Source organism: Micromys minutus (assembly GCF_963924665.1).
Source record: "Micromys minutus genome assembly, chromosome: 7".
Taxonomy (NCBI): domain Eukaryota; kingdom Metazoa; phylum Chordata; class Mammalia; order Rodentia; family Muridae; genus Micromys; species Micromys minutus.
In genome coordinates, this window is record NC_137976.1 from 57,478,116 (window position 1) to 57,494,311 (window position 16,196).

Here is a 16,196-nt window from a genome sequence, read left to right on the forward strand (position 1 = left end):
TGGAGAGGGGCTGTCTACCCCGTCCATTGTCTTGGCATAGTCAAGTCAGAAGTCTTCCCTTTCCAACTGAACACCCCTCCCCCCCAACCCCCACTGTGTGACTGATAAATCAGTGGCATTCTCCCTGAAAATAGGACTGTCTCTTGAGTGCTTATTTAAGAAACAGCACTGTATCAGATTCGTAAAGCTACTCTGGAACATTTGATTCTGAGACGCCCCTTCCGGACCCTGCTTCCTGGCAACTGTCAAACCCAGTTTTATAATACGATTAGATCTCTGGGCATCAAACCCCACAGTCAGACGGTGCCATCCCTCATCTTAGCTGACATGAGCCAAGCCAGCTGCTGGGTCTTGTCTGTCATCTCATTGAACATTCCAGTCTTCCTAATGGAAGCCTAGCCTCATGTGAGTCTTCTTGGAGCTTCCTGGAGCCCACAGGCTACCCCTTCCCCAGTGCCCACTCTGCTTTCATGTGTGGTTATTTGTACATACGTGTAGGTATAGCAGCTACAGTTTGGAGGTTCTGCTTTGTGGCAAACCCCATTGTAAGCACCGGTAGAGCTTCTTGTCCAGTACTCACTGTAGAACTGGATGGAAGGGTGTTTAATCTTGTTTCATAGCCGAGTTAACATAGGCGGAGGGATAGAGCAACTTACCCGAGATGGTAGGTAGCAGGACAGCTGACCCTGGGATCCCACTCAAAGTTCATCTCTTCCCAGTCACCAGCTCATTAATATATATTGGCACTGTTACCTCAGGGACCCTGAGTGCAAACTATAGGGTTAAAGAAGTAGTTATTAGTTAGAGGTTCAGACATGTATTTTCAGAAATTGTGAAAAGGTTGGATTTTTGTATTAAAAGACAAAACAAAACCCTAAGGATTTCTGTTGGAGTTCTGAACTCCCAGACGCCCAGGAGATGAAGTACCAGTCCACCTGTGTTTGCGTAGCTTTTATCTTTTGGAAGCATTTCCACATCTTGGTCCCTGCCGGTTGCTTCATTTTCAGCCCCTGCCTGGGAAGGCCGTTCGCTGTTACTATGTGTTCATTGTCTTAACCCGAGCCTTCCCTTTCCTATTTCCCTTTTTCAGTTGATAATAAGCGTGTACTCCCCTACAGCCTGACATATCTCCATCCGCCTTGGGAAAAGGTTTCAACAAATAGCAATCTCATTTGTCACCGGAGCATAAGATCTGCCCGATTCCCTCCCCCGTCTCTAACCTTTTCTCATTTCAAAACACCCTCATCTCTTTCTCTCGAAGGATAAGGTTTTGTTTGGGGGTGGGGATTAGGGATGGGGGAGATGTGTTCAGAGCAGCCAGCTATCCTAGACATGGGGTTTTCTCATCAGTGAAGATTCACTGTGGAGGTTGCCATCTCTCCACTAGAGCCTGCCTGCCTCCTTCAGCCTCTCTTTGCTGGTCTACACCCTCCTACTCCCTCCCTGCTTCTTCCCCCTCAACTCCCTGCCCCCCACTCTCCTGACACTATCCGGCCTTCTCTTTCCTGCCTCTTTTCTCTCCTCAGGGTCAGGAGCCCCTGCTGTCAGCCCAGTGTATCTGTAGTCTCAAGATGAGAGATGAGCTGTCAACTACCAGGAAGGAAAAATCGGGGCTCCTTGAAGCCACACTCTAGACAGATGTGAGCACTCAGTGTTGGGGCACACCACAATGCTTTCCCCCCGTCCAAGTAGGAAGAGATAGGTCACTTCTTTCAAGACACGCAATCAGCTACTGACCTCATGGGCCAGCAAGAGTCAGGCATGCTCCCGTGTTGCCCGCTACCTTGAGTTTTAAAGTGTTTTTGTGAGCTTATGGTTTTCAAGTAATCTTTCTTTTAGGAAAAATATTTTAAAGCTCGAGGGAGAAGTACTTCTGTGCCCTGTCACCCAGAGATAGCTGGCTGAATTTCCTTTTAGGTTTTCCACTGCGTGTATCCAGCTCCATGTGTGGTTCCTTTTTGCCTCTTGTATTTTAAGCTCCCTCAATCCTAGTAGGCAGTAGAGGACCTCATCTTAAACACCACCCTGGTGATGAGCTGTTCTCCAAGAGTTAAAACATCAGGGTGTATCCATCCTGGCTGTTTCTCTCAGTGATGACCAAACACCAGAGAAAACCTGCCTCCCCCCACCCCCGAATCAGGCCTGACATCTGTGGGCACAGGGCTCTGGAGTAGACCCCTCATCTTTCTAGAGGTCTCATCACCTCTGCTGATTTGGGGGTAGCAGGCAGGTAGAGGGTTGTAGATAATCGTCTATTTTGGCTGAGCTGTACACTTAAGCCTATATCTACCAACCAGAGGCAAACTGAATTAACAGACACCAAGTGTTCTTGCCTCCTGCTGCTCCAAGTTGTAGATCTTTGACTGACACATCTCCCTGAGATGAGCTTATGCCTGGCCTTTTCAGTCCTGGAGGGCCTGAGACAGATACTCTGTCTGATCTTCAGAACACCTGAGAGTAACAGAGTCCTGGAGACAGTAATTACTCACCATATCCTTTACCTCACTGCTCTTGGTTTTTAAGTTGTGTACATTTGTAAGAGTGGTGTGTGTGTGTGTATGTGTGTGTGTGTGTGCGTGTGTGTTTGTGTGTGTATGTATGTGTGTGTGTGTGTTTGTGTGTGTATATATGTGTGTGTATGTGTGTATGTGTATGTGATTGTGTGTGTTTGTGTGTGTATGTGTGTGTTTGTGTGTGTATGTGTGTGTATGTATGTGTGTGTATGTGTGTGTGTGTATGTTTGTGTGTGTGTTTGTGTGTGTGTGTGTATGTGTGTGTCTGTGTATGTACATGCGGTCTGTTCTGGTACAGTACATGAGAGGACAGAGGAGATGTTGACTATCTTGCCCTGTCACCCTCTGCTTTATTCCTATGCAAGGAGGTCTCTCTATACATCTAGAGCTGGGCTGGCAGCTACTGAGCCTCCTGTGTCCACCTTCCCGACTACTGGGGTTAGTTACATGAGACCATGCCTGGCTTCTTTAGGGGGCTCTGAGGATTTGAACTCAGATCTTCACACTTGCATAGCAAGCACTTTTATCCACGGAGCTATAACCCCAGCTCTTGGCCTCATTTTGAGTTTAACTTATCCATGATTATCTAGAAAAGTCTAGGTAGTCTTTTGTAAAATTGCAGAACCATCTCCTACCCATTGTCTGTCTGGAAGAACTTGAGAAATAGCTGTAAAAAGGCCATGGAGAGCTCCATTGTCCAGTCGATGTTTTAAGTTGAAGTTGGTCACCTAGGCTCCTGGGGTCACAGGCGTGACAGTACAGCTGCTGTCTGCTTCTGTTGTCAGCTGAGGATAGTTGCACAGGGCTCTTTGGAGTTCCTACTGGTTGGCGTTCATTCTCTTCAGAGATATAGAAAACATATTAAAATTTCTCTCTTCAGAGAGTCTGAAATGCCTTTTTAAAATTTTGTTTGTTTATGTATTTAGCTAGCTAGTTAGTTTTTCACTGTGTAATCCGGGCCTGAATTGATTATGTGGACCAGGCTGGCCTGGAACTCACAGAGATCTGCATGCCTCTGTGTCCTTTAACCAGGTTTTTTTCACTCTTTACTCAGCGAGCTTTATTAGATGTCTCTTGTGGGTACTAGATAGGGAGGAGAGGGAGAGCCCCTGTTTGTAGAGAGATGGTTGCATGCCTGGGGAGGCCAACCTTGACTAGCGCCTTCCACCTTCCATCAGACACTCTGTGCAGACCTGCTCACCCCTCTTTTCCACACATTCTCCTACAAGTGCACCCCCCCTGTGGTGCTCTCTTGACTATAACCCCCCAGTTGTCTGTGGCATGGGTGCTCCTCAGGATCAATTTATAGTGACACCTCCATTTTTAGCCCAGTCATACCCCAACTTCAAGGGTGTGGCTCCCGCTGACGAGGTGTTTTTTTTTTCTCAGCTCCTGAAATTGTGGTGACTTCTTTTCTTTGCTCTGTATTTCCTGTTGTTTTCGTTTCAGTGGGGTTTCATCTTCAGAACAAACGAACAAAACCCCTTTGTGGTTTTAGGTTAGTCTCTAAACTAAAAGGGCTTTAGGTTAGTCTCTAAACTCAGGCGCTTTCTCAACTCTCTGCTAAGACATAGCTTTTGCATCTCACACGTTGGGTTCTCAGAAACTCTTGTTGAGTTTTTAAAATTACTTTGATTTTTTTAATAGATTACATTCATGTAACTTTAAAAAAAAAAAAAAAAAACTAAGATACCTCAGTATGCATTCTGCCCTTTGCTCCCTTCCTGTGACCCCTGTCACACATAGAAGTAACAGATTCAGCTCATTTCTGTATGGTCTCAGAGTCTTTTTTCATACCAGATGCAAACAGACATTTTCCCTCCCCTCTTTACACAAGAACTAGTAATGTATGATTGCTGTGTGCATGGCCAGCAGTCTGTCCGAGCTACTGTGTGAAGAAGAGGCTCAGCCCTCCACTAACAGAGATGGTTGACAGTGTACCTAGCTCTCCCATGGAGACATACTCCCTGACCCCTACTCTCTGCCCAACAAATCACCTGCTATAGATATTTTTAAATTAAATTGTGTTATTGTTATTGAAATAAAGCCTCACTGTGTAGCCTTGGCTGGCCTGAACTTGCTGTGTAGACCAGGCTGATCCCAAATTCATATAGATCTGCTTACCTCTGCTGGGATTAGAGGTGTTGCTGCTGCGTCTGCCTGCTATAGATACTAACTTGGGTTAGTGGCTTGAACCCAAATATAAGAGGCTAGATGTGGAAGGAGTGATTTCCCAGTGCTTGAATTTGCCACCTGTACCGTCTTGTTGTGTAGAATTTGGGTATCACAGCCTAAGTCAGGTCCTACCCCCCTTTCTCAATTAGCCAATTAAAGAGCCAGATTAAAAGTAGGAAGCAGCCTCATGTGGTGGCGCACACCTTTAGTTCCAGCACCAAGGAGGCAGAGGCAGGCTGATCTCTTTGAGTTCAAGGCCAGCCTGGACTACGTAGCGAATTCCAGGGCTACATAGTATGACACTGTCTCAAAATCAAAAGCAAACAGAAATAAATAAGTGGAAAGCGGAGAAGGGACCTTTTTCCAATGTAGCCCTATTGGGAAGAGGGACAAAGGGGTTTAGCAACCTCCCCAGCCCCAGATACTTCTGTATCTTTGGGGTTCTGATGTGAGATGAATGTTTAAATAGAAGGCCAAGGAGTCGTGTAAGCAGTCCTGGTCGAACTGTGGTCCTGTCAACTACTGGGATTCAGTCTGTACTGTAGAACTGTATGAAACTCTTTCAGGGAGCCCGGTCCCCCCTCCAACTAACACCCTTTCCTTTTCCCGGGGATTTCCTGTGATTCCAGAGAAATTTTTGTATCTCTGGCCTTCCTTGTTCCAAGTCTGATGGTCAAATTGAGAGACTCCGGTAATGTCTCTTTAGGAACCCTCACTTTTGCCAGGCCAGTTACAGTCCGACACTGGGTAAGCGTGGACCAAAGGCCTGCCACTCTCTTTCCAGAGACCAGTGAGCCTGAGGCTTTTAGGGCAGCTCATAGGCTCCGAAACCAGCTTTTGCTTCTCGCACTGCGCGTGACTCTCTGATTAGTTCTCCAGCCCTGACTGCGGGAGCTCCTCAGTGTGGCCTGCTGTAGGCACCTACAGGCAGGGAACGAGGTAGGGAACCGTGCTGAGGGCCTTTCACATTTGTCATCGGAAGGGCTTTGTTCAAGGCCGCAGTTGAAGTGCTTTGGCAAAGGTACTCCCTGTAAGACAACAGGGGTCTTATGTCACCAGCCATCTCGTCCTGGCAGGAAGTTGGTACCTGGGAGCCTTCCCTCCACCTAGCACTAAGGGCTATAGACACCAGTATGTGGTTCTCTGTGGAGCAAACCGGCTCCTGAAAGATCAGGTAACTGCCAGGGTTTTGAGGCCAGCAGTTGACTGCTCTGAGAACACCAGTGATGTCTGTTCTCTAGAAGGGTTGGTAAGGTAATGCAGATTCTGGCAGGGTGCGTACCCCCACAGTGCATACTGGTTTCCCTCTGCCTCAGTGGTCACCCCTCCCCTCCCCGCTTCACACCTTCTGTTGGCTCCACTTCTTCCCTCCTCCTGTGTCCTACCAGTGGGTGGCTGAGCAGGACATCCAGCTCCCACTGTGCACCACTGCTGCTGGCTCTTGCCAGCCTGCTGGAGTTTGCACTACCTTGAAAAAGCTAGCAAACCGTCCAGCCGCTTGGGGAGTATAAGATTCCCTGGACTGCCTGAGAAAGCGGTAGTAAGCCATCTCTGCCTTCTCCCCTAAGTACCTTTCTGCTTGGGGAGAAGGCAGAGATGACCAGGACAGCCCCTCTCCATCCATCTTTAGGTCCAGTTTCCAGTGTCTAAAAGGCCTTGGTGTGGGAGTTATGTGTCCAGAGGGCTGGATTTTGTAAGGGCTGTTCAGACCCCAGGGCTTGCTCTGAGCTCTGCCTGTTTTTTTTTTTTTTTTTGTTGTTTTGTTTTGTTTTTGTTTTTTGGTCTTCCAGTCCACAGCCGCCACAGCCCCAGGTCCCTGAGACTCCCTGGGCAGATGAGGGCGGCTCCGTTTATCACCTGACCGATGAAGACTTTGACCAGTTTGTGAAGGAGCACTCCTCTGTTCTCGTCATGTTCCACGCCCCATGTGAGTGGAACTCTGCTGCCCCTACCTCCCTTTTCCTCAGAGTAGGACACTGTCCTGGGACTTGTTAGGTAGGAGATGCAGTGGGAACTGGCGTGTGTCTATCCTCAGCTCATGCGCCTGCCCTGTATCTCCATCAGAACTGCACCAAAGTCCTGATCAGGGGCTGGAGAGATGGTCCAGTGGTTAGAGCACTGGCTGCTCTCCCAGAGGTCCTGAGTTCAATTCCCAGCAACCACATGGTGGCTCATAACTATCCCATCTGGTGCCCTCTTCTAACCTGTGGGTATACATGCAGACAGAAAGCTATCTATATACACGTAATAAATCTTAAAAAAAAAAAATTACCGGTCAGACGACAAGTGTCCCTCAGCAGAACTCAATGAAGTGCCACCTCCCAAAGGCTTGAGTGTCCTCCTGAAGCCAGCAGGGGCTGAGGAGTCAAACTGGGTATGTCATTAGATACTAGAGCAGTACCGGCCCTCCATTTACCTAGTGCGGGTCCAAGGTGCAGAGAGGGCCTGCCCTTGCTTGGTAGCTGACCAGGCAGTGAGGCCAATATCTAGCATGCCCCCTGCTGCTTCGTGCGAACAGTCTCAGTCTGAGATGATCATAGAGAATCCCAACCTTGTGCTCTCAAGAGTGGCTAACTGGCATGTAGCTTCCGATCTTTCTGAGCCCGTGCCCTCTCTGTGCTGTGGAGAACAGAAGGTTAAATAAACAGCTTCAGGAGATAGGGGCTGCTCTTGAGAGGGAGAGCAAGGTCACATGAGAGCAAAAAGGATGGTGGCCCTGTGTGGAGTTTCAAGGGTCTTCTAGGAAGGACCGGCCACACCAAATAGATAAGCTGAGTGGCCTGGGACTAGGTATGCCCATGTACATGTGAGGTGCATGATTGGTTTATCCTGTGGGCATAAGGTGCCCATGCTAACAGAGTGGCTTCTGGAGTCACCTTTCATCTTACTGGCAGTGGCACCAAATGGGTGTGATTAGCACAGCCTTGCAGATAAGATGTCACAGACGGCCCACTGCTTGTGAGTCATGTGCTGCCTCAGCCTTTGGTGGCCATTGAATGGGGACGGGTGGGAGGGTAACAACAAGGTCTGGCCTGACCCCTTGAGGGGCTGTTACTACCAATTCCCCTAACATTTTATTTGTTTTCTTAAAAGTGCCAAATTCCGCCAGATGGTGCTGGTGCACGCCTGTAATCCCAGCACTTGGGAGGCAGAGGCAGGCAGATCTCTGTGAGTTCAAGGTTAACCTGGTCTATAGAGTTCCAGGATAGCCAGGGCTACACAGAGAAGCCCTGTCTCAAAATACAAACAGACAAACAAAGCCAAATTCTTGAGAATCCAGAAGAAAGACATTTACTGTGGTTTGTTTCTAGTTCTAGAAAACACACAAAAAGCTCAAAAACATTTCTTTTCCTAAGACATGTTTAGGCTTGTTTGGCCCTGCTGATTAAGGACAGTGTCAGAAGATGGTAGACATCTGTAATCCCAGCCCCTGGGGAAGTTTGAGGCCAGCCTAGGCTACAAAATAAGACCTTATAGGGTGGGGGCCTTAGCTAAGGTTATCCCTAAGGTTAGCGATACCTTAGAGACACACACTGTCTCTATCCCCACCCACCCCTAAACTAAAATCCTCTTCCCTGGCCTGTCTCAAAGCTGTAGATGGAAGCAAGTCTTCACAGTTAAAGTCCCCTGCTTGTGTCTCCGTCCCAGCCGGGCAGGCAGGTACTGGCAGATGCTCATTCTGTTTATGTGGCTGTACTTTCCCCTGCTTTCCTGCAGAGTGACAGGTCCATGCAGCAGCATGAGGTTCACTTCCGGATGAGCTGCCTGCTGACATCCCCTTAGAGGACATTGGCTCTGCTTCAAACAGTATACTCTCCAGGCCCTCTTTCCCTGCTGGGAACTGTGCCTTTCAGCCTAGGAAGGGCTAAAGCCTCGTGGTGTAAAGGAGAGTCATTGCTCAGGGCGGGATCCAAGGGGAACACTCTTCGTTGCCTGGCTTTGGACTTTGAGCCAGAGTGTTCCCAAAACCCCACCAAGAGGCTGGAGGCCTACGGCGTGATCCTGGGTTTCTCTCGTAAAGAGACGGTGAATCCCGAAAGTCAATAGTATCCCTGGTGTCTTTAGGCCGTGTAGAGAGTGGCTGCTAGCAGACGTAGGCAAACAGAATTGGAACCTATCATCACAGCAAGCCGTAAAGCCTGCTGAGCTTTGTTGGCTGTGCTTGGCTTGGTTCCTGGGCTGGGTTACTGGATCAGAGCTTGAGCATGCCTTTCTTCTAGGGAGACAGTCAGCAAGTGAGTTGCTGTTCTGGCTGTGAAGGGGAGAAGGGAACAGGATGGGGCCGCCTGGGGGAAGTGTCCTCCGGTGCCTTGTGGCTGAGCCTGTCAGAGTGACTACTTGGTTGTAGTTAACATCCGAACACCAAGCTACGAGCATCAAGATAGAGTTCAGAATTGCAAGGTTTGCTGTTGCTTAAAGAGCAGCCAGCTGAAAGAGATAACTTTTTAAAATCAGCACAGTAGACTGAAGAAGTGGGGGTGGGCTTCCTTGAAAATAATAAACAAACTTGTTTTTAATGACTCTTAGCAGTCTTATAGATAAACAATAGAGACACATGGAGGAAGAAGGTTCTGCTTACTCCCAGCCGACTCACCGTGAGACCTACAGTCTTTTTTTGCAGTGTTTCTTCTGTACATGTGCTAAGAGCTAAGACAATGGTGGCTTCTGTCCTGGGCTCCCTTTGAATGGCTAGGGAGAGAAGGCCTTCCGCTTTCTTCCCAACCTATGCCTACCCAAGCTGGAAATCCTGGTAACTCTAGGTTACCGTGGCATGTCATCTGTTCAGTGCCTGTAGCTTTCTCGGGGTACCTGTGAGCCATGCTCCTGAGCTCTTAGAGGGACGGACATTTGGACCCTGGTTGTTGTATTTTGTCAATCTTCTGTAGTTGGACTGACCATGAAACCCCTTTTGGCCCCCAGCTTCTTCACCTCCTTTCTGCCTCAGCTTGCCTGGTGGCTTAATGGTTTTCCTTTCCTCCCTCCCAGCAAGTCATACAGATACTCTGGTGCAGTCATTCAATGCCTGGGCAGTCATTGAACAAATGATTAGCACCTACCAAGACCCTCTGCATGGGCTGTAGTAGCCTGGTTTAGAGCCAGGTCTGTCCTGTGGGCCTCATTCTCCAGGAGCTTGATCGGGCCTCCTGGGGAGGACAGTGCAGATGTCAGCCGAGGGCTGACAGAGGTATAGGCTCATGTGTTGTCAGAACCTACTGTGCAGCCCTGGAGTGTCTTCTCCTTCTTTGCTGTCTAAGCCTTGCCTATAACTCCCTCTGTCCCCCTGTGAATGCTGCATCGTGGAAGTCTAGCTCTAGGCCCACCTCAGCCCTCAGCAGACAAAAGAGGCTGTAGAAGGCACGTCCACTGGTGCTGCCTATTGCCACACTCCAGTGCCTTCTGTTTGTTTCTGTCACGTTCTGAACAAGAAATCAAGCATTTGTCACTCACTTTCTCTCCCTGTGGTTTCCTTCCTTCCTTCTTCTCTCCCTCTCTCTTTTTTTCTTCCTCCCTTCCTCCCTTCCTTCCTTCATTTTTTTCTTTTCTCTCCTCTTTTTTTTTTTTTTTTTTTTTTAAGGCAGGGTCTCCAGCCCAAGCTGGCCTCAGATTTCCAATGCAGTCAAAGATAACCTTGAACATCTGACCTTCCTATCTCCTTCTCTCAAGTGTGGAGATTACAGGCATTAGCTAGCCCACCCAGTTCTGTAGGTCAAGGCGTCAAACCCAGAGCTTTCTACACACCAGTCAATCCCACTCCACATCGAGCCTCAGCTCCCAGCCCCTTTGTTAGTGTTTGTATCTCTCCTGGAATGCCTGGGGGAAAGTACCTCCGTGGGATGGAGAAATACTAATGACCAAGACAAACAAAACTACTTCCAGTCCATTTCCAGACAGGACTACTCCATTTGGAGGTATCATTTTGCTAATATTTTCCTTTAGATGTTTCTCTTTTTAAATTTTTTTTGGTTTATTATATTTTATATGTATGAGTATTTTGCTTGCATGTATGTATGTGTACTACATTCATGCCTGGTACCTGGGGGAGACCAGAAGAGGGTGTTGGATTCCCTGATACTGGAGTTACAAATGACTGTGGGGCCAGGAACCAAACCCAGGTCCTCTGCAAGGACAGCAAATGCTCTTCACCGCGGAGTGACGTCACCAGCCCCCTTTCCCTTGCTTTTAACTTAACATACAGTAAAACTGGCCTTTTTGTCAGCACATATATAGATTTGTGTAACATCATGCCCTAAAAGCCTTTCTGCTGCTGCTGCTTTTCTAACTGTACAAATGATTTAAGAATAACAGTAATACCTCCTCCTCCTCCCCCTCCTCCTCTTCCCCCTCCTCCTCCTCCTCCTGATGCTGCTGCTGTTGCCAGTGCAGAGCTCACAGACTGCAGAAGAGTTCGATGCAAACAGTGGACGCTCCCTCTCCACCCCAATGTTGGACACTACTAATGTCAGCATCGCTACCTCTTTTTGCAATTCTTCATCTGCATTATGCAATTTTCTTTTCTTCTTTTCAATTTTATATGAGTAGGGACATTCTTTATCCATTTTCTGTGATTTGACTGTTTTCACTTACCAGTAGATTCTGATGTTTTCCTGTAGATATGTGTTGACATTTAAATCTAAGCACCGGGCATTGTGTTATAATTTGGATATGCCATACATTTTAAACAAATCGCTTGGTGATAGACATTTGTCCTCAATTCTTCAGTATTCAAACAGCACAGGAAACATGTCTAGACAATATGTGGGAGGCCATGTCTGAATATTTAGGATTAATTGACAAAGTAAAATTGCTTGCTACGGATGGACTGGTTGTTCTGGAACTTACCTAGAAACATCAAGAAATGTTTCACTGTACGTTTATGTATGTGGTAGAGTTCAAACCCTGGCAACCTTGGTGCTATGGTTTGTAGTTTGAATGAGAGTGTCTTACCAACGTGGTCCCTCATGCGTTGTGGTCCACCATGGTAGCTGTATGCAGTTTGGTCTTACCAGAGGAGGTAGGATGGAGGCAGCTCTGGGGTTTTAAAAGCCTCTGGTCATCCCCAGTTTGCTCATTGATTTCTGCTGTGCTTTGAGAGCTGAGCTCTTTCCTCCCTCAGCTCCTCACCTTGATGATGACGATGATGGACTCCACCCCTCTGCAACCATAAGCTCAAACAAACCTTTCCTTCCACAAGTTGTCTTAGTCATGGTGTCTTTCTACAGCAGTAGTTCCATAGCTCAGACATGGTTTGAATCTGAAATATCCCTCGCAACCTCATGTTTTGAACGCTCATTTCCCAACTGATAGCCGTGTTTGGGGGAAGCTGTGGAGGCTAGGGTCTAGCGGTTAGAAATAAGCTACTGAGGGTGAGACTTTGAAAGTGACCACCAGGCCCTTCATTTTGGCCTTCCTCTTTACATCCTGATATGAACAGCCTCCTTCCCACCTTTCCATTGCCGTTAGTGGGGCTGATCTGCCAGACCTTCCCTTCCACAAATGGTCCAGAATTCCCGATAAACCAAAGAAATATTCCCTCCTTTAGGTTGTTTTCTGTCACAAATTGAGATCAGTGCAGGAGAAGGAATGAAGGGATACCGGCAGATACTTCCAGCCTTTGGTATCCCTACTGAACTCAATAATGGGCAGCTTGACGACAGCTCTCCTTGCACTGAAGACACTAAACCTGCTTTCATGAGCTTACCAGCTGTGTTAGCCAGCTTTCCATCACCGGGAACATTCCTGACAAAAGCCAGATTAAAAAGAGGCGAGACTGGTGGTTTCAGTGGTGGTGGTGAGGCATGGTTACTTAGCCCCGTTGCTTCTGGGTCTCTGTCAGAGCAGATAATCGTGGCACATGAGGAGACTGAGGTAGTCAGGGAAAGCAGAGAAAGGAAGGAACTGTACCTTTAAGGGTATGTCTCCAGTGATCTTACTCTTCCTGTTTATCTCACCTCCAGGGGGTCCTACATCTCTCAACAACATGGCTGGGCAGTTGAGGTTTTAGGGAGCATTTAAGAGTCAAACCAGTGTTCTAGCCTTTCAGATTTCTTCCATGAAAACAACCTGATCATACCCTTCACCCACTTCCCACTGGGCTGTCGTTTCACCCAGAGCTCTGTCCTCATGGGTGTTAATCTTTATCTGTTTGTATGTTTCCTCTGTCTCTGATGTTCTCCCTTAGACTTTAGCTTCCTTCTAGGTGCTTCTCCTTGTACTAAGCCATGTTGTAACTTATACTGAGTAATTGCTATGAACCAGAAGAGAGCATCATATCTCATTACAGACGGTTGTGAGCCACCATGTGGTTGCTGGGAATTGAACTCAGCACCTCTGGAAGAGCAGTCAGTGCTCTTAACTGCTGAGCCATCTCTCCAGCCCGACACTTTCCATATATTACTTTGTTTCATCCGTATGGCAGACCCCGTCAAGCTGATATCATGATTCCAGTTTTATAAAAAGGGAGGCGGACACCAGTGGACCAAGGGACTTGCCAGAAGTCATATGGCCGAACCAGTGCAGTCAGGATAGAAATTAACCCAGGCAGTGCTGGAAGCCACGCCCTAGACTAAGCCATTCTGAGGGGTCTTCTTTTCCTTGTGTTTTGCTTAGCTAATCCACCCCACAATATGACACCATTGTCCTGACTTTGGTTTTTCATTTCCTCCTCTTTCTTAGAGGTTTCATTTGTTATGCCAGGGGAGGGACTGTACCTTCAGCCTTTTGTGTTTGTTTTGTTGTTGTTTGTATTTGGTTTTGTTTTTTATTTACCTATTCATCCTTTCCTTTTAACGTTGCCTTCTCGACATTTTCTTATATTACTAATATACCTCTTTGGTTCATGCTTTTGGTGACCACCTGATGTTTCATCATATGATGGCACTGTAAATTGCTTAGCCAGTGACATAATGTTGGGACTTTGACTTGTTTACTGAATTTCCCATTATAAACCACCCTGCCAGGAACACTTTCATGCATAAATATTTATCCGAGTGTCAGATTATTTCCTCAGGATTGAAACGTGCAAATAAAAATTTAAACGCTTGCTATCAGCATTTTACAGTAACATAAAAGATGGGGAGACGTCTGCCGAAGGAAGGGCTGTGATAAATAGAAGCTTCCTTGGAGGGTGTGGCTCAGTCCCAAGGGATCAGTGAGTCAGTGACTCTCCGCGAATTAATAGGAAATTCACTGAACTGAGCTACCAGGGAGTTTTATAGAAGAATTTGATCTGAAAAAATCCCACTTTCAGAGTTCAGGAAAGCCCATGGCTAGTGGATAATAGAATTGTCAGTAGAGGTGAATTCGGTATAATCTAGAGGGGTTTGGGGGTGAGAGGAGGCCAACACCCCTGGAGCCAGAGGAGAATGGAATAGTGGTGTTTGTATGAGACCTCTGTGGATCACAGAGTCAGCAGCAAACACGCTAACATGGATGATAAAAACCCAACAAGGAAGTTTGGCCATAAAAATTAGTGGCCTGCCATATCACAGTAAGGACACTAATGCAGCAGGCCAGGGCCCTGCTCCCCACATCTAACATTTTTCTGACTATTCTGCAGCTCACACAGCTGGGGGACCCCCAGAAGGCAAGGCCCAGGAGGCTGGGACTTGGGGTAACACAGGCACTATATATCACCACAGCTCCCCCAATAGGTGTTGTGTAGGAAGAAGGTGTTACTCAGTCAGACCTTTCCCCTTGTGTGGGCCTGGGCCCCCCCCCCCATCATGAACTCAGTCTGCAGCTGTTTGTCACCTTCTCTTGGTGTCTCATTCGGAGAGCAAGAGGAAAGATGCTGGAGTGGAAGTCCTTAGTGATTTCTAGTGAGCAGTCATAGGTACCAGAAATGCTAGACCAGCATCAGAGGCTTGAGATCTCTGAAGACATTGTCAAGACTGGGAAAGCGGCAGCAGAAGGGCCCTCTGATAGTGAGGAAGGAGTGTGTGTGCACAGTGAACAGCTTGACCACCAGCTTTGCCAAGAAGGGGTGTTTAGCAATGATTTGTACCCCTGACCATAGAACGTTTCATCTACTTAAGCCTTCTGTGTTCATTTTCTATCATTGTACCAAAATGCCTGAGATAGTCAACTTCAAAATTGAGAGGGGGCAGTTCAGAAGTTCCTGTCCATGATTTATTGGCCCCAGAAATTCTCAACCCGTGGGTCATGTCCCCTTGGTGGGGGGGGGTCCCATAGCAGATACCCTATATATCAGATATTTACATCATGATTCCTGACAGTAGCAATGAAATAACTTCATGGTTGGATTCAGAACATGAGGAACTATATTAAAAGGTCGCAGCATTAGGAAGACTGAGAGACCCACTGTTCTAGGCTGTAGTGAGGCAGAACATGGTGGTTAAAGTGTATGGTGGAGGTGTCTTCTACGGTTGGCTAGGAAACAAAGAGGAAGAGGAACAGGCCTCAATCCATTGTCATTTTAACGGCACTACTTGGTCCTGCTAGGCCCCACATCTTAAAGGTTTCAGCATGTTGTAAAAGTGCCACGATGTGGGGCCTAAGCCTTTGCCATGTAGGCCTTTGGGGGACCGTGTCCTAGCTATCACACACGTGTCCTAGCTATCATACATGGTATAAACCTGAACAGTGCAGCCCTGAGGTTTCATTCAAAAAATACATGGAGCTTGACATCGGATTTAACCAGACGGACATTCAAGCCCCTGCCTGTATGAACTTACCTTCCAGATGAGGCGACAGCATGCAGATTGTTCAGGGTTTATTGAATAAAATTAGGGGAGACACTGGCTATTAGAAGAGAGAACACTGGGGTGAAGCCTCTTTGGGTTTGTGGGTCAGATTGGAATTTGATCAGAAACATGACAGAGTTATATATAAACTGGGGTGGAGTGGGCATTGTTAGTGTCTGAGGTGGAGTGGGAACACATTCAAGGGTCCTGAGGTAGAAGTAAGCTTGATGTAACAGGAGAGAGACTGCATCATCAGGGATGAGAGGCAGTGACCTGAGGCTGGAGGCAGGCGGTACACGGGGTTTGCTATGATAAGGAGCTTAGATTTTAATCTCCCACCTGTAGAAGGAAGCCCTTGGAAAGTTCTAAGCAAGGGAATATGATAAGATTTATGTTGTGAAAAGAGACCCTGGCTGCTCATAAATATCAGGAGATAGCACAGGCAACCTAAAATTAAATGCCGTGGAAATATCTGAATAAGAAGTATTTTATGGCGGGGAGAAAAACGGCTCAATCTATGGAGCTGACGTGAGCCGGAAAGACTCGAAGTGGGACCCAAACCAGGTGGGACCACAGGGTGGCCTGGAGGGATGCTGTTCACAATGAGGGCTTATCCGTCAGGGCGGGGGCTGTGATGAACCTGGGGGACTTATCATTTCATTTCCTAGAGCCATGAGGTCGACTGTAAAGTGCTGGTCTCTGTCCTGTGTCTCCCCAGGCTGCGGGGATAGCTTTTAATGCTTGTGTATAGAAAACAAACTCTTCTTTACTCTGCGCTGGGAGATGAGGCTGGAAGTAAAGCAGA

At 47.4% G+C, this 16,196-nt stretch overlaps 1 protein-coding gene across 1 annotated transcript in view; it reads left to right on the forward strand.

Moving 5' to 3' along the window:
- The window catches only part of PDIA5 (protein disulfide isomerase family A member 5), a gene marked incomplete at its 5' end in the record, with an annotated part of 83,299 nt that overhangs the window by 53,131 nt on the left and 13,972 nt on the right, over positions 1-16,196 (forward strand). The window contains 1 exon segment of the mRNA XM_080919472.1: positions 6,479-6,615. Coding sequence (XP_080775598.1) covers positions 6,479-6,615 — 137 coding nt within the window.